We start from the raw sequence: 17,471 nt of genomic DNA, 5'->3' as shown, positions 1-17,471 counted from the left end.
ACTTCTCAAAAAATGTCTTAAAATAGATCACACATACTTCAATCTAATGTATACCGTGAGAAACAGATTTGACTTGGAATTAAAGATTTTGGAATAGAAATGGTTCCAATGATTATCATATGTTTCTATGCTACGTTTCCTTACAGGCTCTACAGAAAGTCCTTTGAAGTACAGAAAGCATGGAATGTAAGTATAAAATCTTGGTTTGATACAGTTCTGTTCAAATAACTTTATTTCTTCTGTTGCGATAATCCTGATATAAATTGGAATAAAGAAAGAGCTGTTTTAGGATGTTTTTAGAGAACCAATGCAAATAAATTGGATACCAATAGTAGCAATATGCTAACATGAGCACTATAACATACCATTGGTGGATTGCTCTGAAGTCATCAAACGATTTCTCTCCATTTGAGACAACATAAAAACGGAAAACTATGCATTTAACACTGTGGTGCTGTCATGGTTACAATTTGAAGTCTGGAATGGTGCTCTTCTACATACATTTACATCTGTCCATTTACTTTATATGTTTTATTTTATTTATTATTATCATTATTATTATTATTTATTATTTATTTAACTAGGTAAGTCAGTAAAGAACAAAATCTTATTTACCATAACGGCCTACCCCGGCCAAATCCAGACGACGCTGGGCCAATTGTGTGCTGCCCTATGGGACTCCCAATCCCGGCTGGATGTGACACAGCCTGGATTCGAACCAGGGACTGTAGTGATGCCTCTAGCACTGTGATGCAGTGCCGTAGACAGCTGCACTACTCGGGAGCAAGGTCTTCGTAAAGACAATTGAGGAAGACGATTTTATATGTCACTGTAGTGAGCGATTCCAGGTCTCTTGCACACCACAGGGATAAACTAAAGCCTAGCCATTAGCTTTGGACCTAACACACCTCTAAAGGTCTAATTACTGTATCCTTTCATTAGTAAATTATTAAACTGTCCAAAAAAAACTGAAAAAATGATTACCTTTCACATCCACATGAAACTGCATTGCATCATCTGTTGTCTTACAGCTGTAGCTCCCTGAATCAGACAGCCTTGCAGATTCCACATCCAATGTCCTTATGGAACCTTTTGATTGCATTTCTAGTCCATTCTCTTCATGTAGCAGTGTTCCGTCCTTGTACCAGGAAACGTGTGCATTTGGGTCTGATATCTCACAACGCAGGACAATGGGACCGCCTGCTGCAACGGACTTGTTCCTCTCAGCTTCACAAGGTGTTGTGATCCTCACAGGAGGTGCTGGGGGTGTGTGAAGTAGTATTAAGAGAGAATCGCATCACCATTAAGCAATATGTGCTACAATAAAATGACTCAAGTATCTTAAGAGCAAATATTACTACCGAGATTAGTCATGCCAATAACTCTCAAGAATCTCAAATGAATAAGCAAATATCACTAATTCTGTCACGTTTACCATATAAGTATAACTTAATTGTTTTATTAGAGTTGATATATAACATTTAAGGGGAGGATATTTTTGGTTAGACTGTGATACCTATGAATACAAGTTAATGTGACTTTGAATCTTACATATAACGATTTGTCTGATTATTCTATAAAGCACCCAAGCTCAAAGTATCACAATGACTAATTTTCAGTATTATTTTAGTATGAGATAAATTGAATAAGAGTAAATGTAGCAATTGTCAAGTGTAAAAGATTACTTATAGCAATCAGTTGATTTTTACACAATGTCAACATTGTGCCTGTCAGTTGTTTTGTTTGATAAAGCTAACCATATTTAATCACCTTCAACATCCACCTTAAATGCAATGTCATCGTCATCCAATTGACTGTCACATTCTTCTAATTGATAGAGCTCTGCTGGTTGAAGAGTTGGTGTCTTCATGGAGGTATAGAGCTCTGCTGATTGGAGAGTTGGTGTCTTCATTGAGCAGCAGAGCTCTGCTGATTGGAGAGTTGGTGTCTGTATTGAGCCACAGACCTCTGTTGGGTGGAAAGTTGGTGTTTGCGTGGAACCACATACCTCTGTTGATTGGTGAGTTGGTCTATGTATGGAGCCATAGAGCTCTGCTGATTGAAGAGTTTGTGTCTGCATAGAATCATAGAGCTCTGCAGACTGGATAGTTGGTGTCTGCATGGAGCCACAGACCTCTGCTGATTGGTGAGTTGGTGTATGTATGGAGCCATAGAGCTCTGCTGATCGAAGAGTTTGTGTCTGCACAGAATCATAGAGCTCTGCAGACTGGAGAGTTAGTGTCTGCATGGAGCCACAGAACTCTGCTGATTGGTGAGTTGGTATCTGCATGGAGCCATAGAGTTCTGCTGATTGGACAGTTGGTGTCTGCATGGAGCCATATAGCTCTGCTGATTGGAAGGTTGCTGTCTCCATGGAGCCATAGAGCTCTGGTGAATGGAGAGTTGCTGTCTCCATTGAATAGTGTTCTGCTGATTGGACAGTTGGTGTCTCTATGGAAAAGTGCTCCACAGATTGGAGACTTGGCGTCTCCGTGGAATATATTCCATATGTTTGAAGATGTTGACCGTACTTGTAGTGGGGGATCTGGACAGTAGAGTCTAAGGGCTCACAGTGAACCTCAACGGGGCAGACCTCTTCAATGGACTTGTTCTTCTCAATCGCTTGGTCAGCTGAGACCCTCACAGGTGCAGCTATATGCATTGTGGTGCACACAGAGAAAGGTTTTCAATTGATGTTCTGTGTGCCTTCTCTTATTTAAAAATCCTTTTCTAAAGGTACTACACATCATTGTGTGTTAGCATGGATGAGTTAAGAGAAAACCGATGGCAAAGGTTAACAATTAAGAGAGGCGACCAGATTAAGAGCTGGTCTAAAGACAAGATAAATAAGACCTAACAGTACATTTCCTAACACAGAACTCAGTTCACTACATCACTCATTCCTGTTTAGCCACTCGTTCAAACATTTTCACATTTTGTGATAAAGGCTCATTGAGACAGGTACAGATTCTGGGCAGCAAAGGGAATGTGAAGATTGGATGATGAGCAAGACATAAGATGTGCTATCAAGAATGGCAAAGCTGCTTGTTACAAGCGTCATTGTTGTTTGACTCTGTTAAGAATGACGATATGATATACTAAACAATTAACATGAATTAGTATGAAGAAATTCAGCCGCTCACAGACCATTCAGATGTTTGATTAAAAGCCAAAATAGCAGGGAATCAGATGAGATTGGGGGGTGAAAGGATCACAAAAAGAAACACATTTAAACTACTGTCTTTAAATGCTTTGAAGGATGGAATACACTAGCTAATTCACCACCATTGTTAGTGGCATGTATATGTTTGGTTAAAATGGAGAGTGCTAATGTTGAAATAGCATTATATCACCTTTGATATCCATAGTGTATTGGGAAGACTCATCAGATATCTCACCCTTCTCACTGCCAGGGTGAGACAGCTCTGCTGTTTGAACAAAGCCACAGAGAAAACAGTAAGCTGGATGATAGCTTCAACCATGTAAATGCTTCTGTCAGATTTTGATATGGAGTAGAAAAGGGTTTATGTGGAGCACCACCTTTGATGGCCACATTAAATTGTGTGGTATCGCCAGTTGTTTGGCAGTCAAACCTCCCACCACAGGACATGTCATCTGGTTGGATGAACAAAGTCCTTATGCTGCCCTTTGATAGTCTGTCAAGTCCACTATGTGGGTAGATCTGTGTTCCATCTTTGTCCCAGCAGACCTGGGCAATGGGGTCTGAAATCTCAAACTGTTGTACAATTGAGAGGCCTGCTTCTATGGACTTGTTCTTCTCAACTTCAGGGGCAACCAAGTATGTCATGGGTGGAGCTATAGGTAATCATTGAGGGGATAATTCAGTGTGAATTATTTTGAGTGGTTATAAAATGGCTAATGTAAAGAGACAATATCAACACTAAAGCATCTAGCTTTTTAAGTATTAGCTCAGAACATGTAAGAAGACAATTAATCCAAAAGCTACAGAAAGAGAGTTAGTCGCAACTGAAACTAGAGAAAAACAAACACTTGACAAAAATCACCTTGGTTCTGTACAATTAACGGGGCAACATCTTCCGCTGTAGCACAATAATACGCCCCAGAGTTGGAGGGGTGTGCCGGTTCGACAATCAGGTTCCTCCTGATTCCCCCCATTTCGAAAGGTCCAGTGTCAGAGATGAGCTCTACTTTGTCCTTCTGCCGTGACACCTGGGCAATGGGGTCTGAGATCTCACAGGGTAGTTCAATGGGGCAGGTTGCTTGAAACGGCTGGCTCTTCACAACCTCTGGTGAAGGTAAGAACTTCACTGGTGGAGCTAAAGATGATTATCCATGTTATAATTGTGGAATTTACAGCAGTTAACAATATTTTGGGGGAGGGAGGGGGCTTACAGTAAAGCTTCCCCAAGCTGACTAATCTGTCATTTCTCAAACCAGTTTCAAAGAGGTAAACCTATTGCTTCAACAGTAAACAAACAACAAATATTTCCTTATTTAATGAGATGAAAAGCAACTGTCTCAATTAACTTAAGAAGAAGAAGTAAGTCCCCACAGACAGACAACACAAATAGCCACCAATGTTAGTTGCATCTAATCTCCACAAAACTGTCTAGGGTTACTCTGTATGAGATTTGAACCAAAAAGCCACAAATCACCTTTGATATCCACAGTAAACTGGAGAGTGTCGTCAGAAGTTTCACAGTTGTACAGCCCTGAGTGAAAGACCTCTGCTGATTGGACAATGAGCCTCCTCATGGTGCCATTAGATTGGATGTCCATTCCAGTCTGTGGGAGGAGCTTTTCCCCATCCTTGCACCAGTAGACCTGGGCAGTGGGATCTGTAACCTCACATTGCAGTTGAAAAGGGCAGCCTGCTTCAACCGACTTGGTCTTCTCAACATCAAAGATAGCTGAGAAGGTCACTGGCACAGCTAGCAATGAGGATGAATGAAATACTATATTATAGAGATACATATTTAAATGTATGTCATACAGGATATACACTTTTATGTGGCTTCAAATGATTTGAGAATACAAAATGAGTAAAGTGATCATCAAGTATGTGTAAATAGATAGCCACAGCATTGCAAATCAATCGAGCACAGGAAGCAAGGCTATATACAGTATTCTGTTCTGTAAAGTTATTTGTTCATGAACACAGAGAAAGCAGGGATTATTAGTTGCATTTGGAAAAGGACACAACTGTTAAAGGATGTAAAGCAAAGGCAGAAAGGGCAATATCACCTTTGATATCCACATGGAACTCCATGGTATCATCCACTGTGGTACAACTGTAAGTGCCAGAGTGAGTCAGTTCTGCTGACTGAACAACCAACGTCCTCATGTTGCCTTCTGATTGGATGTCTAGTTCATGGTTTGAAAAGAGCTGTATTCCATCCTTGTACCAGTAGACCTGGGCAGTTGGATCTGAGAGCTCACATTTCAGTACAATGGGGCAGCCTGCTTCAATGACCTTGTTCCTCTCGGCTTCTGGAAGTACTGAGAACCTCACAGGCGGAACTATAGATATGTTTAAGTCTTAGATTATGGTAATCCATAATTACATTGTTGGTTTGATTAGAGAAATCATGATTTCATGACATTTGTCAGTTTAAAATGGCAGTTTAAAAAAAATGTATTCTCGAAGATCAAGCAGGTTAAGCATTGTATTGTAATAAAAGAAGGGATGATCATAAAGCTCATTGTTAATAGGCAGCAAGAAAAAGAGCGACAGAAAACATACAGTACAAGACCATCATTGCTAGTAGCTTTGTTAAGAGGGAGCTTGTTAATTTTTTGTAGAGCCCAAAATAAAACTTTTTCACCTTTGACGTCCACATTGAACTTGATGGCATCACCCTTTGTCTTGCAGCTGTACGACCCAGAGTAGAATATCTCTGCTGACTGGACAACTAGTGTCCTTGTGATGCCATCTGACTGGATTTCTATTCCACTTTGAGGTAGGAGCTTTGTTCCATCCTTGTACCAGTACACCTGGGCAGTTGGATCTGAGAGCTCACATTGTAGTACAATGGGGCAGCCTGCTTCAATGGACTTGTTCCTCTCAGCTTCTGGAAGTGCTGAAAACCTCACAGGTGGAGCTATGGGTGTTTAGATGTTATGATGTTTTTTTGTGTCTGTGTGTTACATTCATCTTATGTTTGATTTGTGATGTTCAAGTGCAATCATCAAATTTAACACATACTTGTGGAACAGATGTCTATCAGGTCAGAAGGTCACACGAAAATGTGTTAGTAACCTTGCCAGAAGAAATGAGTTAAACAGAAACCACTTGCCACTCACCCTCAACTTCCACATTGAACCTTATGACATCATCAATGGCATCACAGCAATACACTCCGGAATGGGAGAACTCTGACGATTGGATGACAATTCTCCTCATTGTGCCTTCTGACTGAATATGAAGACCCTCGACTGTGTGTACCTCCACCCCATTCTTGTACCAGTGTACTGGAACTGCGGGGTCTGACAACTCGCAGTAGAGTACAATGGGGTTGCCAAGTTCAACAAATTTATTACGATCCATCTCTGACAGTGGTGTGAACTTCACTAGAGGAGCTGCAAATTTCAGAAAAATCATGAGCATTTTTCTCATCACAATTATAACACTTTGACCAAAATTCAATTGGTACAATACAGTAAGAAAGGACATTTTTCTCATACACCTAATTTTTGGCAGTAATTAATACGTACCTTGAATATAGAGTGCTGCTGAATCTCGTATTCCATAGGCAATGAAAGTGATCTCAGCCCCGTTGTCGGTGTCTCGTACCCCTTGTATGCGTAGGGATTGGTGCGTTCGAGACCGCCGCATGGAGTAACGGTCGTCCTCCAGAAGCTGAGTGCCATTCAAGAACCATGAGCCAATAACTGAGGCAGTGAGCTCAATTGAGAAGCAGGCATCCTGGCCTTCTGGCACCAAGGCATCCTGCAGTGGGGCTTGTATTCTGGTCACAGGGACTGAGAAACATAGCAATATTACACCTAAATTACGCTCTGCATTCTACTTCAAACTCAAATTCGGTCACCCCTTATGCAAAGCAGGTTTCAAAAGGTTTATAATGTTAAGTATCTTTAGGGTTTTGTTTCCGCTAAGAGCTGCTCCACATTCAAGCCGGCTTGATTTCTGATTGTCTACACTTGTTCTAATGGTGTTTGCTGAGCACAGCATTCAAACTATCTCACAGTTCAGTCATTTGAACTCAGAGTAGCTATCTAGCTAGCTTTTAGGGATCAGGTTTGGATCATTAGCTAGTTGCCGAATGGCTAGCATGGTAAGAATGATAGTTAGCCAATACTAGCTTAATATTATGCTAGTAGATGATAATGCTAACCAATGTTTTGCTGGCTAAACATTTGGCTAGCTAGCAGAATGGGAGTAGTTACAGTAGTGAATTATTTTGACAGACATCATACTAGCTCTAGCTAGTTGTCTAGCAATGGCTATCATGTTACACCATTTACATTAGCATACCTAGCTAGCTAAAGTGTTACATTAGCTAGCTAGCAATGTAAAAAAAAAACATAGCAATGGAAATACAAATTAAGCTTTGCCATCTAGTCCAGTTTTGCTTGAATACAGCTTGGCGCTAATGTGCCAATCGAAAGGTATATGTAGCAGATTTTCAGTTGGGAGGGCTTCTGCTTACCCAGGTGAACTGCCCTTGGGAACTCCACATTGTTGCTCCTGCCATACTTGTTGACACTGCATATGCGAAAGCGATAATCTGCCTCGCAGGGGACGCTGTCACCAAGAATCTCCACTGAGGTGGCCGAGTCGGTGGTCAAGCATTGCAGCCACTCCTGAGAGCCGGTGCCCACCTCTTGCCTCTCCAACACGTAACCCGATGGGGGGTTCTTCCGGGTGTCCTGTGCCGGAACCCAGGAGAGGAGAGCAGCGTTGGCACGCTCTGTGTTGATTTGCACACCCACTGGACAGCTGGGTGGGCTATGCCTGGCCGCTGAAAGCAGAATATACTATATACTGTATGTAATGTATAAAATGCTAGCACATGTTCTTATATTTGGATATAGTGCTCATATTGGTGAAATTGGATATGAATTCAGTAGAATTAGGCTTGACCACCTTAGGAACACAATTTCTATCCCTTTTGTCTGACAAATTCACCACCTACAAAATCTAATCCCAAACAGATGCCACAAGTATTGTACCTTTTACCCTCAGCTGAGAGGAGGTTTTGGATCTTCCCACAAAGAAGGTCACAAGGCCAGAATCCTGGGGCGTTGTGTTGACAAAAACCAGAATGTGAGTTTTTCCAAAGGACTTCAGGATGGTCTGATGAGTCTCACGCAGCTCCGTCCCCTCTTTGTACCAGTGTATGTCCATTTCCTCCTCCTCCACTTCAACACAGAAGGCAGCATTTTCCCCCTCCAAAACATCCACCTTACGTGGAAGCTTACGCACGATTGTGCCTACAAGGGGACAGAGTAACTTGTAAGGACATCAATAGCTGTGAAAAAATAACTACGCTGTACTGTGGTGTGACGTCAAACTGTAAGCGTGCCAAATTTGTTCATTCAACTCAACCAGATCTTACATGAATTTGCTAAATCCACCCCAACCATGTCATTCTAATGATGGCTTTCTGTGTGTATCAGTCCAGATACTGTGTGTAGTATATATAAATACAGAATTTACCTTTAACTGCCACCTCAGCAATACTCCTCCCCCCATCCGCCATCTCGCAAAGATAAATCCCATCGTCGTCGACTCCGATGTCACGAATAGTGAGTCGTCGTTTTGTTCCCCACTCTTCCATCCCATATTTGGCCCCTGGCTGTAGCCGCCTGTCCTCCAAATACCATGTGATGGGAACAGAGTCCTCAGGAACCTCACACTCCAAAACAGCCAGGTCCCGTTCCCACACCTCCAGATCAATGAGGGGCTGCTTAAACCGCACAGGCGGCTCTGACATTAAGGAGACGGAGGGATACCATTAAACGGGTTAACGGCCACCTACGTAGGACTCAATCGAAGGACATGGTAAAATAAAAAATTACTCAGACAAGGAATTCATATGTTCCTTTTATCAGAGATGTCTGGCCTCAAAGCTAACACAGTAGTATAACATTGTAAAGAGGTAGCTCTGACACAGAACAAAGTCTACTGACTTAGCAAGACTAGTTATTTTTTGATAAATCACTTTAGTGCACTATAATGTGGTGTTTTAGACATGTTACCCCAAAACTGTCTTGACTGTAACCAGTGGGAAATCATGCTAATTTGTATTTATTCTATTGGTTTAAATATTTGAATTGCAGTTTTAAAACATGGTAAAGATGTTACTTTATATAGTGCTGGTTTACACTAGGAATAACTCCTGTTAAATTCAGACAACACTCACTACTGTTCGTGTAAATACTGTCATGTGAAATTCCAAAAATAGCTGACAACTGCACTTAATCTGTGTCCTTGGTCTAGAACTATGTTATAATCTGTAAATTGAAATATATTTCATAGTAAATACCAATATAGCAACAAGTTAAGAAGAATAATATGAGACAAGTGGCTTCATTCAGTTGGTATGGAAAGACCATTAACACATTGGGGCGTTGGATAGGCAATAAACTGTTTGTAACTGACACCATCAGACAGTACCAGTTATAAACGAAAGAATGTGAACTGCTCTTTGAATTATATGTGTATTTAGCTGACTATATCTGACCTACAAAGAGCTTGATGATCCAATAATTGAGGAAAGACTCTTAACAAATTCACCTATTTAAACCTCTACACCCATCTGCATTACCAGGATAGCAGTGTGTAAACATATACTTTCTAGCTTGCCATAGCTCTAACACAATGTTGCTTTTTAGCCTGCCCTAGCTCCAATACAATGTTGCCACCAGTGCTTTTCTCTGCACCATGTGCGAAACATGATCCCACCTCTAGAGACTTCGATCACATGGATCCCCCCCCTCCCAGACCTTTAAAAACCTAAGTGACTTTGCAGACATTGGACCGGTTGGAATCCACTTCATGTCGATGAGCTTGGCCAGGTCAGGTACTTTGAAATATCTCTGTTCAAGTTTCAGATAATTAAGACGTATCATTAATCCTCTGGTGGATTAGGGATTGAATTGCTTTGCAGGAGCCAAATGATTTGGCTGCTGATTACACTGACCATATGCAGCTAATTGACTTGTTAGCGTATTCATTTAGATTACCTGTTAAAAGGCTTATATATGGTATTAAGTCAAGGGGAGATGTACACACCTGGATGGAGTTATATTTTTATACATGTTATATTGTTCCATGAAAGTCATTCTAGTTCTCTACTGAAGTATTTTAACAGTCAACTCTGTAGCAATGGACAAATATCAGTTTGACTTACCTTTCACAGAGAGATGTACAGCACTGAGGGTTTGTCCTGCAGTGTTGGATGCAGCGCAAACATAAACCCCGTTGTCCTGTTGCTTACAATACAGCACTTTAAGTGTGAAGTAACCCTCCCTGTCTTCATATAACAGGTACCGTCTTCCAGACATGATCAGCCTGCCATCTTTCCTCCATATTATTTCTGGTTTGGGCTTCCCAGTCACAAAGCAGCGGAATTTGGCATGCTTGCCCTCTGTCACGGCAAACATTTTCACTTGCTTGGCTTGGTTGGTCACTGGGTCGTCTTTGAGCCGTGTGGTCAGCTGCCTACCACTCCTCTGTTTGCCTTGATGGCCTTTCCAGTGGCCGTTTGTGTAACCGTTACGGTTTCCCTCTTCCTCATGACCCGGGCCTGCATCGACGAGCAACACGGCTCCAGCCAGCCCCTCTCCAAACTCATTTCTGGCCTTGCATGTGTACACTCCACCGTCGGGTGCACGAGTCTTGAAGATTTTAAGCTGGAACCATCCCCCGTCCTGGTACCCCACATTGAAATGTGTACTCTCAAATATCTCATTGAGTTTTCTCCCGTCCTTTTCCCAGACCACCTCAGGCCGCGGGTTTCCCCACAGCTTACAGGAGAAGACTGCGTCTTCGCCGCGGCCCACCCGGGTGGAGAGGGGCTTGATCAGGAAACGAGGCTTGTTCTCCTCCCGGAGCTCCATCTCTTGGGCCTCACCCTCCACCTTCAGGGTCGCCGCAGCATATGTTTCCCCGATGCTGTTCTTGGCCTTGCATGTGTACTGGCCACTATCCTCTGTGGTCACCGATGAAATTATGAGATTGTAGACATTTCCATCCTCGAAGAGACGGTAGCGACCCTCTGGGTGGATCTGTTCGTTGTTTCGCTCCCAGATGACCGCTGGCCTGGGGTCCCCGCCGATCTGACACTTCAGGACAGCATCAGTGCCACTCTGCACTACTACGGGGCGAGGGTAGGCCAGGAAACGGGGGGCACCACCAAACACATCCATCTCTGCTAGTTTGCCAGCCTCACCTCACCATAGGCAGGCCACCGGCATGCAGTTGCTCCCTCACTGGAGTTGGGCTGCCCACTTATGTACTGTATAAGGTTCTAAAAGAAAAGAAACAGAAAGATACAATATGATGCAATACCTGGCAGACAATGTGTTGGCATACCTATGTTTTTTGCCAGCGTTACAGACGGCTATATCGGTCCGCTAATACAGGACTAGTAAAGGACCAGTGCACTTTTTTGAGAATTTTTTTATTTTATTTTATTTATTAAGATGGGATTTTATTCAAATATTTCAGGGGGGGCTGCAGCAACTTCAGCACCCCTACATCCTGCGTCTGTGTGTTGCTGCAATCTGATAATTTGCTTTTTGTCACGCCCTGGTCTAAGTATTTTGTGTTTTTCTTCATGTATTGGGTCAGGCCAGGGTGTGGCATGGGGTTTTTGTATTGTGGTGTGTTTTGTCTTGGGGTTTTGGTGTGTATGTATTGGGATTGTAGCTAGTGGGGTTATCTAGCAAAGTCTATGGCAGTCTGGAGTGGTTCTCAATCAGAGGCAGGTGTTTATCGTTGTCTCTGATTGGGAACCATATTTAGGCAGCCATATTCTTTGAGTTTGTCGTGGGTGATTGTCCTTAGTGTCTTCGTTCCTGTCGCTGTGTTAGTTGACACAAGTATAGGCTGTTTCGGTTTTCGTTACGTTTATTTGTTTTGTAGTGTGTGTGTTTATTCGTGTTGTACGTTGTTCATTAAACATGGATCGCAATCTACATGCTGCAGTTTGGTCCGTTGGTGGTGGGTGATTCTGTTACGGTTTTCTAGGTGTGAAGGAGAGTCGGACCAAACTGCAGCGTGTAGATTGTGATCCATGTTTAATGAACAACATACAACACGAATAAACACAAACACTACAAAACAAATGTATCGAAAACCGAAACAGCCTATACTTGTGTCAACTAACACAGCGACAGGAACTAAGGACAATCACCCACGACAAACTCAAAGAATATGGCTGCCTAAATATGGTTCCCAATCAGAGACAACGATAAACACCTGCCTCTGAGAACCACTCCAGACAGCCATAGACTTTGCTAGATAACCCCACTAGCTACAATCCCAATACATACACACCAAAACCCCAAGACAAAACACCCCACAATACAAAAACCCCATGCCACACCCTGGCCTGACCCAATACATGAAGAAAAACACTAAATACTTAGACCAGGGCGTGACACTTTTGAAGATGGAATGGAGCTGGAATGAACAAAGAAATAACTAGGAATTGTTTCATATAAAAAATGTATAGACTCTTCAAATATGTTTTGATTCATTCTCTGGGTATGCCCATGTTAATTACGTAATTTTCATTTTCAAAAATGTTAAGAGCGCTGTGTAATTTCTTCAAATATGAAGGCTAAATCAGGAACATTGAACTATTCTGACACATTGACCTAAGCAGCCTCTGCTATTCTTAGATAATTATGCATTTATAAGGAGTGGGGCAGAGACATTCCTCACCTATATATATTGTTTATTGAGTAGAGAAGAAATTTAGAGGCGAGAGCTGCTGAAATAGTAGTTGGCCTGATTCAAACCCGTGCTGCAGCAATACATATGTGTCCCAGAGGCAGGGGCTTAGACCACTAGACCACCCTAGGCCACTGATAATTATGCATTTGTACACATTTAGCTGCTCACAGGCGGTGTAGGATAAATTATCTGTATTATGGCATTTCAGTGGGTGGCAAAATATGACAGAATGGACAGTACGGTAGCTATTTGCCATAATACTGCAGTAAAAATGCATTGTAAGATGTGTCATAAGTATATGAACTACTTATGTCTTACTTCATATATGATTGTGACTGTACAACTACATGATTATACATTACATAGTAAGACAATAAAATTATAAGAAAGTATAATGGCTCAATGTTATAACAGGTAATCAAGGAATATACAGTGCATTCGGAAAGTATTCAGACCCCTTGACTTTTTTTTATGTTACAGCCTTATTCTATAATGGATTAAATTGTTTTTTTTTCCATAGTCAATCTACATTTCATAATGACAAAGCAAAAACCAGTTGCTGCCTAGCTATTTTCAGGTCTCTCCAGAGATTTCGAACGGGTTCAAGTCCGGGCTCTGGCTGGGCCACTCAAGGACATTCAGAGACTTGTCTTGATTCCACTCCTACGTTATCTTGGCTGTGTGATTAGGGTCATTGTCCTGTTGGAAGGAGAACCTTCGCTCCAGTCTGAGGTACTGAGCGCTCTGGAGCAGGTTTTCATCAAGGATCTCTTTGTTCTTTGCTCCGCTCATCTTTGCCTCGATCCTGACTAGGCTTGCTTTCCCTGCCGCTGAAAAACATCCCCACAGCATGATGCTGCCACCACCATGTTTCATGGTGGTGGGGATGGTGCCGTAGGGATGGTGCCAGGTTTCCTCCAGATGTGATGCTTGGCATTCAGGCCAAAGAGTTCAATCTTGGTTTCATCAGACCAGATAATCTTGTTTCTCATGCTCTGAGAGTCTTTAGGTGCCTTTTGGCAAACTCCAAGTGGGCTATCATGTGCCTTTTACTGAGGAGTGGCTTCGATCTGGCCACTCAACCGTAAATTCCTGATTGGTGGAGTACTGTAGAGATGGTTGTCCTTCTTGAAGGTTCTTCCATCTTTACAGAGGATCTCTAGAGCTCTGTCAGAGTGACCATTAGGTTCTTGGTCACCCCCCTGAGCAAGGTCCTTCTCCCCCGATTGCTCAGTTTGGCCGGGTGGCCAGCTCTAGGAAGAGTCTTGGTGGTTCAGGAACGTCTTCTATTCAAGAATGATGGAGGCCACTGTGTTCTTGGGGACCTTCAATGCTGCAGACATTTTTTGATACCCTTCCCCAGATCTGTGCCTCGACACAATCCTGTCTCGGAGCTCTACGGACAATTCCTTCGACCTCATGATGTGGTTTTTGTTTTGACATGTACTGTCAACTGTGGGACCTTATATAGACTGGTGTGTGCCTTTCCAAATGATCTCCAATCAATTGAATTTACCACAGGTGGACTCCAATAAAGCTGTAGAAACATCTCAAGAATGATCAATGGAAACAGGATGCACCTGAGCTCAATTTTGAGTCTCATAGCAAAGAGGCTGAATACTTATGTAAATACATTTGCAAACATTTCTAAAAAACTGTTTTCGCTTTGTCATTACGGGGCATTGTGTGTAGATTGCCGAGGATATTATTTATTTAATCAATTTTAGTTTTTTTACTTAAAATGTAACTAAAAGGACAATACAGCGTAAGAACTTGGACAACTACACTAGTTCAGAATAGCATAACAGCTTATAACACTAAAATGTGTGTGTAAAAAATACTTGTATCATTAAAGCATTTCACCATTTAGTATCCATGATGTGTTTTGGGTGATTAGGTGGCATTACTATTAGTGTTAATTGAATTACAGGGGGGGGGGGGGGGTGTAAGACAGAGGCGCAAGTTAGCCATTCAGGGGTGAACGGCCTTTACTTTAGTCCTATTGCAACAGCAGCCACCACAACACATAGCCAGCACAGCTGGTGCTGTATTTCAATGGGAAAGTGCTTAATATAGTATGCCCTAAATAAAGACCTGTGAGAGAGCCTGTGTCAGGTATCACAAAGCACACCCTGGAACCCGTGTGCCCACACAAACATAGATCTAACTCACAGTGCTCACACCCCTAGAGAACTTACAGTCAAAATATGCTAAGCCTTCATCACACCCGTTGTTGGCACTCTTATTCAAGAATTCATACTCTAAATATCATTGTTAAAATTGGTTTTCTCTGTCATTTTCCAAAATAAATAGAATGTAGGGATTAACAATTCCCTAGCATAAATAAATTATCTTCACAGTGTTATGGCATATTGAACAACCTGGTCCTCTCAATTGTATATATTTTTGGCTTCTCAATTTTTGTAGAAGCAGTTGAAGGTTTGCCCTGATGGACATTGGAGCCATCTATTAGTCAGGCTATGACTTTATTCACTTTAAGCTCAATGTGTATGTTTGCTTTCTGTAAGCTCTGATGCATGGTTAGGGTCTCAAGGAAGGTGAGCCAAATCTAGAATGCTTCCGAGCCATGTTTGTCAATGCGTCCACCAGTTTACTGCATGGGCCACAGTGTGCACACACACATGCAACACACACACAGTCAAAGGCACATATAATAAGAGTAGTATATGGTGATACATGTACTGAATCTGAAATCATATAACTAGAAACCAATATGACAATGTGTAGTAGTCTGGTTTACCTCTAAAATCATCGCTATTCTGTCACCCTTTCAACCCTTTCTCTCATCCTGAACCTGTGCCACGTCAATATGCTGAAAAACCTTTTCATCAGTCAGAACTCGTTATATCCACTTTATCACTTCCAATGGCAGGTGGCAGTAATTATTTCCCTGTTAGCCACCTGTTCCACAAAAATGATTGAGGACAATACATTGAAAGTGGTCTCAATATTCCCCCTGGGGGTTTAAGAGGAGATTAACCTTTGTGTTTACTCATCTGGTTTAATTGGAAGGACCCTTGCCCCCAGTGAATCTGCACTACGTACTCCTCACATGACCTACCTCTCTTTGGTCCCAAGGAGCGACCGTCAACATACATTCCGCACTGGCACTCTTCTTCAAGCCACTGAGGCTATATTCCCCGCCTCCAAACTGCTGAGTAATGTCACTTACTGGTCGATTCTTTCCCCGACACCAACTGTAATCCGGTTGGGGTTCTTTCTCTCAAATATCAACCAATGTGGAGCTTTGTTTTCACAGATTCCAAGCGATCATTTAGTATATATTGACGGGCCTGTGCCAGACCCATCCAAGAAAAGTAAAGAGAATTTGAGTAGTTCCCCCTCAGCGCCCTTTCTACACTCCAGAGCGGTCCCCCAATCTCTGTGGCGTTCAACCCTGAGACACCCCGAGTGTCATTGTTCGTGGAAGAACGTTAAATGCTTTTGCAGCTGCTGCTGTCCCCTAAAAATACCATCAGCCTTGATGACAGCAGTGAAGATAAGTTGGGCACTTCCATTCACTTGCTTGCATGGGCTAAAGATAGCTTTAGATGGCTGGTTCAGGGCAGACTGCTTAGCTTACTTGAGACCTTGCAATAAAACCTAAGGAGAAGGGCAGACTACTCTGGGCTCTAAAAAAATCTTTAAGACCCCTCCATGTTTTCTTGTAATTCACCACAATCTAGAAAAGAGGAGGTTAGAGATACTGATAATACTCATCATTGTAGATATCCAGAATAAGTGGCTTCCGGATCTAACATGGCATCCACTGTAAATTGATGCTCTCCTCCGGCTGAAACCATGTGCTTAGCAAGTGAACAGTGAGTTTTATGTTAAATTTAGATTATTGTGTGGTGTAGCAGGGGTTGACCACACTCACAAGGACCATGCATAGGTGTGGTCTCATTCCAAAAGCTTAGGTGTAAAAAATAAATGAACAATCTAAACAATTACTGATGTACAATGATAATTTTAAAAATGATACATACCAATTGATTCTTGAAGAATATATCTTGTAAATCAGGGCTGCCCAACCCTCTTCCTTGAGATCTACCGTCCTGTGGGTTTTCAGTCCAACCCTAATTTAACACACCTGATTTTAGTAATTAGCTGCTCAACAAATCAAATCAAATCAAAGTTTATTTGTCACATGCGCCGAATACAACAGGTGTAGACCTTACAGTGAAATGCTTACTTACAGGCTCTAACCAATAGTGTGAAGAATAGAATGTGTCTATGTGTGTTTGTAGGTAAGCAAAGAAATAAAACAACAGTAAAAAGACATTTGAAAATAACAGAAGCAAGGCTAAAAACAGACACCGGTTAGTCTGGCTCATTGACGTAGTATGTACATGTGGGTCGGGTTAAAGTGACTATGCATATATAATAAACAGAGATTGGCGGGTGGTGGGACACAATGCAGATAGCCCGGTTAGCCAATGTGCGGGAGCACTGGTTGGTCGGGCCAATTGAGGGAGTATGTACATGAATGTATAGTTAAAGTGACTATGCATATAACCACATCCCGAACCCAACTCCT

General features: G+C 42.1%; 1 protein-coding gene across 7 annotated transcripts in view; it reads right to left on the bottom strand.

Moving 5' to 3' along the window:
* The window catches only part of obsl1b (obscurin like cytoskeletal adaptor 1b), a 73,689-nt gene extending 57,345 nt beyond the window's left edge, over nt 1-16,344 (bottom strand). For 2 of the 7 annotated variants that reach the window (XM_020462273.2, XM_020462272.2), the window contains exons 1-15: nt 15,993-16,343; nt 10,359-11,477; nt 8,663-8,932; nt 8,176-8,436; nt 7,653-7,964; nt 6,697-6,963; nt 6,286-6,561; nt 5,808-6,083; nt 5,227-5,502; nt 4,638-4,913; nt 4,026-4,298; nt 3,541-3,816; nt 3,354-3,428; nt 1,771-2,652; nt 985-1,260 (exon numbers count right to left, since the gene is read on the bottom strand). In XM_020462273.2, coding sequence (XP_020317862.1) covers nt 985-1,260; nt 1,771-2,652; nt 3,354-3,428; nt 3,541-3,816; nt 4,026-4,298; nt 4,638-4,913; nt 5,227-5,502; nt 5,808-6,083; nt 6,286-6,561; nt 6,697-6,963; nt 7,653-7,964; nt 8,176-8,436; nt 8,663-8,932; nt 10,359-11,376 — 5,014 coding nt within the window. In that variant the 5' untranslated portion in view covers nt 11,377-11,477; nt 15,993-16,343. Of the gene's footprint in view, nt 1-984; nt 1,261-1,770; nt 2,653-3,353; nt 3,429-3,540; nt 3,817-4,025; nt 4,299-4,637; nt 4,914-5,226; nt 5,503-5,807; nt 6,084-6,285; nt 6,562-6,696; nt 6,964-7,652; nt 7,965-8,175; nt 8,437-8,662; nt 8,933-10,358; nt 11,478-15,992 lie in introns of all 7 variants that reach the window. The other 5 variants (XM_020462270.2, XM_020462271.2, XM_020462276.2 and 2 more) reach the window with 5 other exon arrangements.
* Nucleotides 16,345-17,471: the final 1,127 nt, after the last annotated feature.

Source organism: Oncorhynchus kisutch, linkage group LG26 (genome assembly GCF_002021735.2).
Source record: "Oncorhynchus kisutch isolate 150728-3 linkage group LG26, Okis_V2, whole genome shotgun sequence".
NCBI lineage: Eukaryota > Metazoa > Chordata > Actinopteri > Salmoniformes > Salmonidae > Oncorhynchus > Oncorhynchus kisutch.
Note: the sequence above shows the minus strand (reverse complement) of the source record. Positions and strands in the feature narration are given on the sequence as shown.